A 15,027-nucleotide genomic window follows, 5' to 3' on the forward strand; every position below is an offset into this window, starting at 1 on the left:
GTGTCCTTTGGCAATTCGTCACAAATAGGGGGAGTGCACATGGTGTAGAAAGGAGTTTTTGTTGTTAGGGGGAGATTTTGTGTTGTTTGGAGCTATGGAGTTTTTAGATTGTATCTAGGTGCTTCACTCTGTATTTATCTTTTTTGGCTCATGATGTATTGTGTTTGGGTTGTCCATGATAGGGGGAGATACTTTGTTTATATGTTTCTTGTTTCACATTGTTTATTGATTTATATTTATGAGGTTATTCATAATATATGTCTTTATTTTGTGTTATGTGAAATCAAGAAATTATATTTTTATCTTACTTGTATTTTCCACACACGCATTTATGTGTCTATTAAGTGTTACAGGAATATACAGGTTGATTTAGTCGTGCTGCTGTCTACACTTGCAACTGATGGATAGTAGTTGGGTTGAATTTGTTATGTTGGGCTATGATTTTGTAATGGATTGTTTTTATGTAAATTTTGAGCACTTTGTTATGTTTGTGTTTTGTCACGGATTGCCAAAGGGGGAGTTTGTTAGGTTCTAAGACCTTTAGGTTTAAATGTATTAGAACTCTAATTTGTGATGTTGGCAAATCATGATCAAAATGTTTTAGTCTTGTTTAGACGTGCTCAAAGTATGTGTCATTTATGTAAAGTTGGAATCGAGTTACTGTAGGATGTCTGTGCAATTCTGCTAGGCTCAATAGATCGAGAATTAGACTCGACCAATCGAAAGTCATGCAGATTATTTTTTTGCAGAATTTTTCAACTCAGCCCAAGCCCGGTTTGACGTGTAGGGTTTTATATTTTGCCCTAGGTATAAAAGGAAAAACCCTAACCACATTTTATGATGTTGGTTGTTGTGGCTCTTTTTGCTCTGTGTGTGTGAATCTCTTGTGAGATCTAGAGGTATTTGCCTTCACATACACTTAGGGTTATCAAGATCTAGAATGATGTCAAGAGCTTGGTGATCAATTCAGTTGCGAATTCAAGAGCTTAAAGATATACAAGCGGGAGTACTTGTACTTGCTGTGAATTCAAGAAAAAAGTAGTCTGTGGACTCGAAGCTGTCACGTGGTCGTGGTAGTAAGTTTCTTACTCGAGGTAGCAATAGGATGTTAGTGGTCTAAGTCACTATTTTGTAAACTTTAATTCTTTCATAGTGGTTTTTGCTTTACCTTGAGGATAGCTAAGTTAAATCCTCCTCAGGTTTTTTACCGTTTGGTTTTCCTGGGTCATTATATTGTTGTGTTATTTATTTTCTACACTTTACAACTATATGATTTATATGTGCTCACCTAGATCTACATAATTTACCTAAGTTAATCACTTGGCTAAATAACTAAGTTAATCTAGTTGTGTTTTAAGGGGTCTAAAAACGTACATTGGCAACCAAGCAAAGGAAAATGGAATCCCAAGCTAGACTAGGTATAAAAGGATCAAGAGATAGAAGTGGAGGATAGACCTGTTTTTCCCAATTTGTACAGCTTGTAATAATAGAGAGCAATACTATCTGAACAAAAGAACCAGTTTGTATTCCAATCCAAAGGCCCCTTCCTCTTAACTTTGACAAGAAACTCTATACTGCAGCAACTGGAATTCCACAAAGATAGAATGCCCCCAAGTTGACATAAGCCCCTATATGCTGCCACCCAGATCCTCTAGCAATACCTGAGTTAACAATCACTAGGTTGAACCATGCAAAAACTTATATTATGAATAGAAATTACTCAATGGCAAAAAAGAGATATTTTCAACCTGAAAGGACCCCTTGTAAGCTGTCCAATAAAACAGATAAAGAAATCAGAGGAGCCATGGTTGTGACATAATCCACAACTTCCTTCTCATTGCTAAAAGTGTAACCAAAAAGTTGACGGCGTGCAAGAAGGATTGTGCTTACTAAACTGCTCTCTATGACTGCGAGAAACAACACAGCAAAGACAACTACACGAGCAACTTGTGGGTTCCCATCTCCTAATTCATTTGAAACTCTAGTACTAAACCAAAAAGAAAGAGAAAACATTCTTAGAGATGAAATTTTAACGGCTCAAAATTGTCTCAAATTCCTAATTATTAACTTATTGTGGTTTTCTTTGTGTGAATGAAAAGTCTAATAGTAAAAAAAAAAATATTAATGTATTCTTGTCAAATACGTAATTGGTATTTGTTGTCCATCAAAGAATAGGATGTGAATGATTATAGATAGACAATACATTAAACAATTCACTGGCCAGTTGATTTATATGTCTTTATTGATATTTGTTCACATTCTTAAATGTTATTACACAACAAGTAGTCTCATAGCTCCTGCACTTACTAAAACAAACGGCAGTAACATGAGTTATAAATGTCTTTATATGTATGTAGAAATATATTTGATTGAGCAAACCTTGCAGCAGAACCAAATCCATAAGGTATTGTATAGAGTGTTGTGCTGGTACTGAGACTGTCACAAAAAAGTTAGCAATAAATTAAATATTCAGATTCTTTAGTGCAATAGATCAAAGAAAAAATTCTGATTCATTTGTAGTAAATCCATAGTGTTCTTGAGATGAAATGTTACAAGAAAACTTACCATACAGAAAGAACTGAAGTTTCAAGTTCTGGATTGGGTAAATGCCCAGACAATAGTACAAGAAGCTCAAAAGACCACCACTCAAGGCTGCAATCATCAAAATGAATAAAGACATCAAAGAAAAACAATAATATATATGAACATACACACTCAATTCTTTACAATTGGAGCAAATGGAAACAATTACCAGACCATTATAGCAGAAGGGATAGCAAAGCGAAAAAACTCCCCAATTCCTTCAAAGAGCTCCCTAGAAATTGGAGCTTGGGTTTTTGCGCAAGCAGGAGAGTATTTCATGTATAATGCAAGCAAATCACATTAAACCAATATGAAATACTAAGAGCTAAAGCTGCTCCTAGGTTTTCCATTCCAGACTTGAATACTAAAGCCCAACATAAAGGTATGTGAAAACATAGGGTGGCAAAAGAGCTTATAAGCATTGGCATTATCAGACTTTGTGTCAGAAAGTATCTAACGAGTGGTTGAAGAGTTGCATGTGGAAAGAGTGCAGGAACAAGCATAGTTGTAAATTTTCCAGCTTCATGAAAAATTAGAGGGTCTTGGCCTATAAATCTTAGTAACTTTTCCATATAGATACATATCAAAGATAGAGGAAGACAGACTAGCATCAGAGAAAATATAGCAGTATAAGTCTGAACACCAATTTTCGATATTGCTGAGCTCCATAAGCTTGCCCACATAGAGTTTCCAGTGCACTTGCCATTTTGCACATACAAAATAGAAAATCCACTTAGTTCTTTAAAATAAATAAGTTCAAGTTCTGTTGATCTCAATAACGAGCTAAACAAATTTAATGTTACTTCGTTTTTAGAAAAATAAACTACAATCATCCACCATTTTTTTTATAGCGTATTACTGCCATTTGTTCGTGAGAAAATAATTTTTAAATTTCACTTGCATTCCAACCAAATGATTTTTCTCTGCATGTATTCATAATTGTCATCCAAATCACAAGTAAAGCAATGTATGGAATTGTAGCAGCATATTCTTAGTCACATTCCTCCATTTGTTGAAATTGTCCCAGTTTGAAGAATTAAAAATATCCAACCACAAAGCTACAACTCATTTTATCTTATACTCAATGAGCTACGTCCGATTATTCAACGTGGTGGTTGGCTCTAATACCAAATGTTACAAACTCATAAGTAGAACTGGCTTTTGAAAACCGACTTGCAAAAGAAAGATACCAAAAAGCTTATAAACACATGGTTGAGCTTCATTTCATTGGTAAGTGGTCTAAATCTCATCTTTTCTTCATTTCTCACGAATTTCATGCATTTAGATCTAGGTTTTTGAATTTCTTTGGAAATTTTGGGGTCTTTTTTTTTGTGATAAAATTATGGGTTTGGGTGTTGTTGTTTTGCTATCACATAGCCATGTATTTCATTCTATTGTACATTAGTTTTCATGCAATTTCTAGGCTGTGTGCTTCAATAACTTGTGAGTGCAGTAGTATGGATGGATTTTTGCTCATGATGCTTTTAATTTTACATGTCACATGCTCATGCATTCGCATGCGTTACTCTTCCTTTCTATTCTCGTTTCCGAGCGCGTGTGTTGCTTCCTTTTTCCTTAGTTTTCCTTACTATGGCACCCAAGAAATCTATCCCGTCAAATATCAACTTGCCTCTTATTCAATGGCTCATAGTTTAAATACATCAACAACGACTATCACTTGATTCAAATACGAAACATTTGAGGCATTTATCTTCAGCTGCTTTATCTTCGGCCACTTCTAGAGATTAACTTCAGTTGCATCACTTGTTCCCTTAGCTTCCACTTGTGCTGCAGACATAGCACTTACAATTTTAACACAGCTGGAATTTCCTTCTCAATAAGGTAACTTCCTGACCAACATTATTTATATGGGTGGTGCTGACATCAAAGAAAATTTAGCTTACCTTGGTTCTCTGCTCATTCACATCATTATCTATTGGAAGTTTCCTTTTAAGTATCCTCTCCCTTGCCATGCTTGCCTGAAATATCAAGAAAGTCAAAAGAAATTACCCCTTAAAAAAGGAACACTACGAGTAAAATTCATGGCAAATATTAAGAAAAAACTTAGGTACAATTTCTTAAATGCAATACATTAGATTTTTCAACTAAATTTAAGCATATGGTTGCATTAACCAACGAAAGACAAATTGCATTATTTTTTCCGAGCATAATTATATACAGTGAAACTATGTTTTTAAATTTAAATGGAAAATCTAACGTTCTCCTTAATAACATTTATTTGGGGAGGTTCTCTGGTATCAATTGCCAAGTGGATAGATGAAAATCCAAAGAAATGGAAAAAAGGGAACAAATATGGGAATTTGATAAGCATTTCGGATCACAACGGTTATCGGAAAATCCTTCCTCCTAGTGTCTTGGCAACCAAGCGAAGGAAATGGGAATTCCAAGCTAGACTAGGAATAAAAGGATCAAGAGATAGAATTGGAGGATAGACCTGTTTCTCCCAATTTGTACAACTTGTTATAATAGAGAGCATAAGCGTCTGAACAAAAGAACCAGCTTGTATTCCAATCCAAAGGCCCCTTCCTCTTAACTTTGCCAAGAAACCCAATACTATAGCAACTGGAATTCCACAAAGATAGAATGCCCCCAAGTTGACATAAGCCCCTATATGCTGCCGCCCAGATCCTCTAGCAATACCTGATGAGTTAACAATAACTAGATTGAACTATATGCAAAAACTTATATTATGAATAGAAAGCACTCATTGGCAAAAAAGAGAAATTTTCAACCTGAAAGGACCCCTTGTAAGCTGTCCAATAAAACCGATAAAGAAATCTGAGGAGCCATGGTTGTGACATAATCCACAACTTCCTTCTCATTGCTAAAAGCATAACCAAAAACTCGCCGGCTTGCAAGAAGGATTGTGCTTACTAAACTGCTCTCCATGAGTGCAAGAAACAACACAGCAAAGACAACTACACGAACAACTTGTGGGCTCCCAGCTCCTAACTCATTTGAAACTCTAGTACTAAACCAAAAAGAAAGAGAAAACATTCTTAGAGATATGAAATTTTAACAGCTCCAAATTCCTAATTTTTAAATCAATTGTGGTTTTCTTTGTGTGAATGAAAAGTCTAATCCTTGTATAAAAAAAAAAAAAAAAAACCTAACTAACTAATGTATTTCTTGACAAATAAGTAATTGATATTTTTCGTCCATCAAAAAATAGGATGTGAATGATTATAGATCGACAATACATTAAATGATTTGTTGGTCTTGGCCCAAGGATCCTCTTGTATGGGAAAAGGAGAAGTTTCTTAGAATAAGAATAGTTTGATAGTTTTCTTGGGGTTGAAAGGAATTCCATTTGTGAGAAAGCTATGTAAGAGAGATTGATAGTCGTATTTCTTATTAACTATAGTGGATTTGATCTCTCTCCATGGAGTTAGGCTATTTGTAGAACTACATAAATTCTAGTGTTCATTGTGTGTGCCAATTGATTTATATGTTTTTATTGAAATTTGTTCACATTCTTAATGTTATTACACAAGTAGTATCATAGCTCCTGCATTTACCACAATAAACGGCAGTAATATTAGCTATAAATGTCTTTATATGTATGTTTAAATATATTTGATTGAGCAAACCTTGCAGCAGAACCAAATCCGTAAGGTATTGTATAGAGTGTAGTGCTGGTACTGAGACTGTCAAGAAAAGTTAACAATAAATTAAATATTCAGATTCTTTGGAGGAATGGATCTCATTAGTGCATATAAATCAAAGAAAAATTCTGATTAATTTGTAGAAGATCCATAGTGTTCTTGATATGAAATGCTACAAGAAAACTTACCATACAGAAAGAACTGAAGTTTCAAGTTCTGGATTGGGTAAAAGCCCAGACAATAGTACAAGAAGCTCAAAAGACCACCACTCAAGGCTGCAATCATCAAAACGAATAAAAACATCAAACAAAAACAATAATTAATATGAACATATACACTCAATTCTTTACAATGGGAGCAAATGGAAACAATTACCAAACCATTATAGCAGAAGGGATAGCAAAGCGAAAAAACTCCCCAATTCCTTCAAAGAGCTCCATAGAAATTGGAGCATGGGCTTTTGCGCAAGCAGGAGAGTACTTCATGTATAATGCAAGCAAAATCACATTAAACCAATATGAAATACTAAGAGCTAAAGCTGCTCCTAGGTTTTCCATTCCAGACTTGAATACTAAAGCCCAACATAAAGGTATGTGAAAACATAGGGTGGCAAAAGAGCCTATAAGCATTGGCATGACCAGACTCTGTGTCAGAAAGTATCTAACGAGCGGTTGAAGAGTTGCATGTGCAAAGAGTGCAGGAACAAGCATAGTTGTGAATTTTCCAGCTTCATGAGAAATTAGAGGGTCTTGGCCTATAAAATTTAGTAACTTTTCTGTGTTGATCCATATCCAAGATAGAGGAAGACAGACTAGGATGAGAGAAAATATAGCAGTGTAAGTCTGAACACCAATTTTCTGATATTGCTGAGCTCCATAAGCTTGCCCACATAGAGTTTCCAGTGCACTTGCCATTCCTAACTGTTGTCACACATGCATAATAGAAAATCCAATTAGTTCTTTAAAATAAATAAGTTCAAGTTCTGTTGATCTGAATAGAAAATCCTTTTAGTCACATTCCTCCATTTGTTGAAATTGTCCCAATTTGAAGAACTAAAAACAAGTTGTTGTGGGATTCCCAAGAAAAAAGTTTTTGGGGAGGAGTTAAAATAAGATATCATTTTAATTCTCCTCAAATCATTTCCCATCTTCTTTTTAAAATCCAAACATGATGAATTAACCATTTCATCCCTTTCTAGTTTCTATCTACTGCTGTCTTCTCCCCTTATTGTTGGGTTAGTGTTAAACAAAAGCATAAAGCTTCTTGTGGGTCACTGGTTCAGGGTAAGGTACCACTGCAAAGGAGAAGGCTGGCAATTATAATTATTAGGAATGGGATTTTATTTCATCGGTCACTAGACTCCTATCGTGCACATTAAATTCAATCATGTAACGTCATGAAACTTTTTTTTCTTAATGGGATAAGGAGATTTTCAGTGTGGCCTCGTTAATCTCATGTCACATATGAATTCATATTTTCTATTCATAAAACTAATGCACAGTGTCTAACATCATGAAATTGATACTAAATAATGAAACACTGCAAATTTTCCCGCAATAAGTTTAGATCCACGAAAGACACAATTGTTAAAATAATATTAGTAGATAAAATAATATCACTAAAGCATATTCATATAAAAATCAGTAAAAATTTGTGAATTCAATTGTCAAGAAACATTTTTTTTGTTGTTGTTGATAATCTTTTAAAGAAACTCGTTCTATAAGTAACTAACAATACTCACTCCCCCGAGTAACTAAGCATTACTCACCTATCTCCAACTCTACCCGTCGTCCAGTCCATGTTGAAAAGACATCCATTTATTGAAGATAGTAACTAGTCTACAACAATTATTTATGCAAACCAGGCAAGAGGAAGTGGGACTAAAAACTATTAGGTTTCAGACCCCAACTATCTCAGATAAAATAATTAATTAAATTAATTATGCAATAGATTTGAATCAATTAAAGATCAAACAAGCACATATCACATGAATACCAAAAATAATGACCTAGGAAAACTTTTGAAACTGTGGTTTCAAAGTAAAAAATTTGGGTGGATTTAACCTAAACAATTCTCAAGGCAAGATTTCACTAATAAAATCGAAGTTTATACAATAGACTTAACCTTAAATCTACTGCTACCAATTGCAGCTCTAAGAATTTTTTTAAGGGTGGTCATTAAGAAACTTAAATTAAACAGAATTTAATAAAAATAAAACTTGAATATATTGACATAAAAAAATAAAAATAAAAACTCAAATACATGAAGTTTTAAAATTTCATTCTATGAGTTTTTCATATTTGAAATTGTAGTATAATAGCTTCATTATTAATGCTATCAGTTACATATTTTTCAATACACACAATCAAGTAATCATTAAATTAACTACTACTCTCTCATTCAATTACCAAAATCTTGCCTAAATAAGTAACAATATAAACAAAATGCATCATCTTTTTTTATGATATGTTCCAACCAATATTTTGTATTCTTTAAACTAATCAGGATTAAATCAATGCAATGCTCCACTATTTTCTTTTTTAGGGCAATCATGGTTAAGAGGTTGACAAGAATATCTTTGTAAATATTCTCTTTTAATTTTCTCCTTATCATTATGATGAAAAGATAAGACATTTTCTCATAGCCTAAGATCTGAAAGAAGATTATTCAAGTGAATATGAATTTGCTTAGAAGATAAATTTTGCAATAAAGGTGATTTTCTTATAAGAATTTTGTCAATAGTGCTAACAAAAGAATAAATGGTAAACTATGAATTCATTCAAAATATTCAACTTAGGCTTTAAACCGTCACATTAATAATGTTCAATAAAGTACTGAGATATTATTTTAGTGCATATATGTATGTTCAAGACGTATCGCACATATATACACTTAGATTAAACTATAGTAGAATTTTTATCTTGTATAATAATAATAATAAAAAAAGATGCATCGCATAAATTCAACTAAAGACTAAAGCAAGCACTAACCAACAAGCTATTGGAAAATATGAATTTTTTTTATATAAAAAAATAGCAATTTTAAATTAAGTCTTTTGAAAAAAAACAATTTAAATATTACAATTAATATTTGATTTGAGCTTTTAGGCTAATTTATTTGTTTGATAAATTTTGAGAAATGCTATGTCCACAAAATTTTTTACAAAAAATTTTAATTGAAAATTGTTATTGGTCCTAAATTACATATCACTGAAATTGTTTTTTTGTTCATCAGTAACAACTTATCACTTAAGATTTGCTGTGAAAATATTGTGAATGTAGCATTTTTCATAATTTTTTTGTCAAATTTTAGTTTAAATGGACTCAAATTTTTATTTAGGATATTCAAGTGTTTTTTTTAGGGTGGTCAAGTTTTTTTCTCTAGGGAGTCAAGAACCCATATTTATTTAAAAATTATTATTTTTATAAGGTATAAAATTTAATTTTTTCTAAGTTTAGGGTGGTCCTGTGACCACCCTGAATCATGCATAATGCCGCCCTTGACTGCTATCTCATGTAATACTTACTGGCGTGATCACACGTAACTCCAAATTCACAGACCCTTCTATTGTAAAACTGTTACACAAACTCTAGTTTGTGACTTTGAGATATCTAGTCAAAGATTTGGATCAACAATACAAATCCTCCAATTTGTGACTTTGAGATCTCCACTCAAAGATTTAGATCAACAACTGTGATTGACTAAATGCAACAACTTTGTTTTATGATTAGATCTATTGTTTGCACAAGATCTCTAGTTGTAACTTCAAAAGGGTATGGAAAATCTCCAGATCTGTGTATATAACACTACCCTTTTGAATGTGTAAAAACATGCTCTAAAGTTTTTATTTATATATACTTAAAATCCATTAAAACCTTAGATCCAACGACTGAGAGTAAAGCAAGATTTGAAATCTAGCATGAATCTCAATCGGTCGAGATGTGCATCTTGATCATTTGAGATAAATGAAACTGATCGAAATAAACTTAATTTCTGTCAGTACAGTCCCTATTCTACAAGTTTCCGGTTTTTGTGCTTCTCCCATTTTCTTATTTCTTTCACAATACAGCTTATAGAACTTTAGGCAAATTGCGGCTGAAAGTTAATTGTCTAGGGAAGCTTACAGAGGTTACAGAGGAAGTATGAGAAATGTTTTGTAGATATTTCCGGTGTGAGCAAGAGAGAAAATTCTGAAATGAGAGATTATTTTCTAGATGGAGAGATGTGGTGTTGATTTCTAGCAATTGTAACCAAATTTTTTCATATAGTGTATTAACAGCTGCTTTATTCGATAACCGATGCACACTATCAAATCATGTAAAATATCTCAAATTGATTATTCATAACACTAATAATAATAATAAGTTTAATTTTTTCACAGATGTATTCGAGTTATACCTGGTCAAAGGCAAAAGAAGTTATTATATGTTACGGGTGCATGTTACCTCTCTCTCACACGAAGGTGGACCCCACGGGTGCATGTAACCTCTCTCTCCCAAAAGGGTGGGGTCCACCCCTTGTGAGAGAGAGAGGTAATATGCACTCGTAACATGTAACCTCTCTCTCCCAAAAGGGTGGGGTCCACCCCTTGTGAGAGAGAGATAATATGCACCCGTAACATATAAGAGTTTTCCAAAGGTAGAGGCACGTATAGCTTTGAACCACCCCCCCCCCCCCTAAAATTTAATAGAAGTACTCCACTATTAGTTTTTATGTAGACCCCACGCAAATAAAACACACCCTTCTAGCAAAAGTGCTATGTATTTTTTGTGTGTTCAATTTTGATGCGCATTGTGCACAATGCACTGAGGGTTTTATACTCCCAACAAATTTGATTTTTTTTTTTTCTCTCATCATCTCATTCTTTTTCTCTAGCCGATTTTATCTTTTACTTTTGGATTTAGGTGATTGATAAGTTGTGCTAACATTGAATTTCCTTTTGATTTCTTTTTCTAGAAGAGAATTTATGTTACAATAGAGATTTATTATTGGTGAATTTTTTATTCTATGAAAGATTAGCGTCGAACATAACTTTTATAGGAGAAGCTAAATCTTTTTTTTTTTTTTTGGTTCATGTTTATAGCAAATTAGTCATTTTTGTACAATGATTTGAGTTTAGAAAGATTATTAAATTTCTTTGATTATTTTGTATAGAGAAATGTTATGTCCACAATATTTTCACAACAAATTCTAAATGTTAGGTTGTTTATAACCTCACATTCTAAATGTTATGTCCACAATAGTAGAGCTGTTTATCCCACATTGGTTGTGTGTATCTAGTGTTCGCTGTTTATAACCCTAGTCTACAACTTCAAAGGTAACCTATGTAGTTGTACTCTGGTTATATAATGTATAATAAATCTGGTTTAAAATACTAATATTACTATTTTTGTCTGTGTTCTAATAAGTATTACTGTTCTAAAAAAAAATTCTAAATGTTAGGCTGTTAATGACTGTTAATTCCAGTGGTGGGTTCAAATTAGAACTAGTAATAATTTACCACCTAGAATTTATTGTATAAATATTGTAAAATGTAGCACTTCTTTTTTGTATATAACATATGTGTGAGTTATGACTGACTTATGGATATATAATTCAGCCCCCCAAATAAAATATCATGGCTACGCCTTTTGCAGGGACAAAGCCAAAACTTTGAATTAGGGGAGGTGGTTGTACTATTGGCTATATACAACGGTTTTAACCTCTGACTCTACTACTACTTAGCTTTTGAGATTTTTTTTTTTTTTGTGGGTAAAAAAAAAAATTATTTTTGTATAGAATTTTTTTAAAGGGCAAAGTTGTTTATTTTGGATCAAATTGATTGATTGAGCTTAATTTTTTTTTTAGTTTTACTATTGGTAATTTTTATTGTTGAGATTTTTTTTTTATATTTTGTTTTAGATTTTAGATCTATAAATTTTATTATGGTCACTAAAATAAGGAAAATGCGAGAGTTACAAACTTTTTTTTAAATTACTAATGTGATAAGTGGCTACTGATAAGTAAAAAAAAATTATATGAGTTGTGGGCTCGTATGCGAACCAATAGAAATTTGCTACCAAAAACAATTTGTAAAAATGTTGTAAAAGAGTTTGTGAGTATAGCATTACTCTTAAAAAGAGGTGTTATGTCCACAACATTTTTACAACAAATTATAGGTGTAAAATTGTTATTGATTTTAATTTGAATTCAAAACTTAAATTATTTTTTTATCTATCTATAGCAACCAATAATAACCTACCATTTAGAATTTGTTATGAAAATATGTAGACGGAGCATTTCTCTAATTATCCATTACAACAATAAATACTTATCTAATTAATAAGGTGTAAATTACCAAAAGTCTAATGATAATTTATACTATTATCCATTACAACATTAAATACTTATCTTATTAATAGTCTCCTCATCATCTCTCTCCTTATTAATTTATTGTGTCTCTTTTTCTCTCTCCTAATTAAATCTTTCTTTCTTTTTTCTTTGCAATTTCTCCTACTTCCTCCCACTTTCTACACTTCTATTATTAGTCGGTTTTTTTCTCCATGAATATCACTTTCCTTATACCTATATAGCATTAAATGAGGAGAGAGAAAAGAATTATCTTAAATTAAGTTAAATGATATGGTAGTTGACCTTTTACTATTGAATCTATCATAAATCTACAGTGTATAAAAAGTATAACTCCATAGAAATTACACTAGGTATAACTTAAACCCTTTTTTTTAAGTTGAGTTTAACATTTTTACAAATTAAAAAAAATTGCTAAAATGTAAAACTGACTCTCTAACTTTCTTCAGATTTTATTTAAGTCTTTTAACTTTACTTTCGTTCATTTTAGTCCTTTAAGTTTTAGACTTATTTAATTAAGGCATTTTCGTTAACTTTTGTTAAAATTTTTTGGAAAAAAAAATCTGGAAAATATTTTTCAATCATTAATTTAATTTTCTTAATTTAAAAAAAATTTGAAGAAAAAATTTTAAATTGAAAAATTAACCACAATGTATAACAAAAGTTGATGAAAAAACTTTAATTGAATAAACATGAAAGTTAGAGGACTAAGATGAACAAAAACAAAGTTAGAGGACTGAAATGAAAATTAAAGAAACTTAGAGGATCAGTTTTGCATTTTACCAAAAAAAAAATTTAAAGAATTTATATAGAACATGGTCCTTTCTATCTCTAGTCATCTTTACTAATGGAAATCAAGGCAAAGATACAAAATCTTGTCAATCCCATTTTTACCATATCTGACTCTAGCCAACCATATATTTAATATTGAGATGTTCTAAGGAAATAGTTGCACATTATCCTCCGGGGAGGTTTGGGTGGACATTGGACCCGTTAGGATTGTAACATGTATCTATTTTTGGACACGTATTACCATCCAATCAGACCTAGTGTACTAGAACACTGGACCTAATCTAAACCCTTATCCTCCGAAATCCTGACAATCACTAGCTCCCATCGTACCAAATCTAGTCCTTGTCAACCATTATTGTAATAATCCCTCCAAGTAAGCAATCACATAATATTTCCAATAATTACTCTATCATACAATTGATTGCATATTTTTATGATTCTTATTAGAGAGGTGCTACGTCCACAACATTTTTACAATATTTTCACAACAAATCATAGGTGGTTAGTTATTATTGGTTCAAATTTGAACTTAACACTAAAATTACTTTTTTGCCCCAACAATAACAACCAGTAACAACCTGCCACTTAAGATTTGTTGTAAAAATGTTGTAAAAATGTTGTAGACATATCATTTCTCTTCTTATTATATATTATAGACTTAAGCATTTCTGTATTATATAAAATGAGGCGTGATCACACTGTATACTTTTAAAAATATACAATAATTTTCTTCCATTATTTGATTTCTTTCGATCTCAATTTCATCCATTTTTACGATTAAGATTTTATTTCCAAAATTAAATAGTGTGGTCCATTATTTAAAATTATAAATGTTGTCACAATTTTATTGATAAGAAAAATCTGATATCTTTTCAAATGGCAAAAAAGAAACAAAAAAATAAATAACAAAGGCTTACAAGAAAACTGAAGCCGGTGACTCCAGAAAGAGAGATGGCTATAGCAGTGCTAGAGAGAGCAAGTTCACCCAGATGACCCACCATCATTATTGAAATGACCTGCAACATGTACTGTGATAGAATCACCGCTACCATAGGACCAGCCAAGAGTCCCAACCTCTTGAGCTCCCCACTGAAAGTAACCCATGTTAGAGATGGAGTTTCTGATTTTCTTTTCTCTTCTGCTAATACACTCTCTTCCATGCCTTTCTCTGTGTCTCTGTTAAAACTCATTCTCAGCCACCTCACTCGCTCAAATGTGGAACAGGATAGGATAGAGATGCGTTTTGGACTTTCGGTATTTCATTTCATGGGCTAGACCTATATATGCCTTAGATTTTTTTTTTTTTGAGTGTGTAAAGAGAAAAGGCGTCAACGAAATTGTAACATTTGTGTAGAATGAATGAACCACGTTGCAAAAGTTTGCATGAGGTTTGAATTCCTTTTTCTTTTTTTTTTAAATGAATTTTGATGATGAATTTCAGTTTTTTATAATGAGTATATTAAACAAGGAGGTCAATACCATATTCAAGGCCGTTTTGGTTTGATTATTGGAACGAAATACTGTACCAGTGTACCGTTTCGAAAATACTGCTAATAATAATAATAATTTTCTTAGAGCGTATACCTTTTATGTTGTTTAGGACTTATAGAATTTGTTAACACATTTTAACAATAGCTAAGGAGGTGTTTGGAAGAGTAATTTAAGTTATGTTGTTTGA

At 32.1% G+C, this 15,027-nt stretch overlaps 1 protein-coding gene and 1 pseudogene across 1 annotated transcript; both read right to left on the reverse strand.

Moving 5' to 3' along the window:
* Positions 1-1,362: 1,362 nt before the first annotated feature.
* Positions 1,363-3,289, reverse strand: LOC142606555 (protein DETOXIFICATION 12-like; annotated as a pseudogene).
* Positions 3,290-4,478: 1,189 nt separating this feature from the next.
* LOC142606657 (protein DETOXIFICATION 12-like) lies at positions 4,479-14,539 on the reverse strand. The gene is made up of 7 exons (XM_075777983.1): positions 14,267-14,539; positions 6,585-7,129; positions 6,398-6,484; positions 6,195-6,251; positions 5,337-5,575; positions 5,039-5,244; positions 4,479-4,562 (listed from the first exon to the last, which is right to left on the reverse strand). Exons 1-7 carry the CDS (start codon positions 14,537-14,539, stop codon positions 4,479-4,481), a joined length of 1,491 nt encoding a protein of 496 aa, XP_075634098.1.
* Positions 14,540-15,027: the final 488 nt, after the last annotated feature.

Source organism: Castanea sativa, chromosome 8, assembly GCF_040712315.1.
Source record: "Castanea sativa cultivar Marrone di Chiusa Pesio chromosome 8, ASM4071231v1".
Lineage (NCBI taxonomy): Eukaryota > Viridiplantae > Streptophyta > Magnoliopsida > Fagales > Fagaceae > Castanea > Castanea sativa.

Excerpts from the sequence above, each read along its gene's own strand:
- LOC142606657 (XM_075777983.1), bottom strand. The coding sequence starts at position 14,539 with ATGAGTTTTAACAGAGACACAGAGAAAGGCATGGAAGAGAGTGTATTA. Across the intron at positions 7,130-14,266 it reads TCACCGGCTTCAGTTTTCTT|TTAGGAATGGCAAGTGCACT; the intron begins GTAAGCCTTTGT and ends GTGTGACAACAG. Across the intron at positions 5,245-5,336 it reads CTTACAAGGGGTCCTTTCAG|GTATTGCTAGAGGATCTGGG; the intron begins GTTGAAAATTTC and ends TTAACTCATCAG.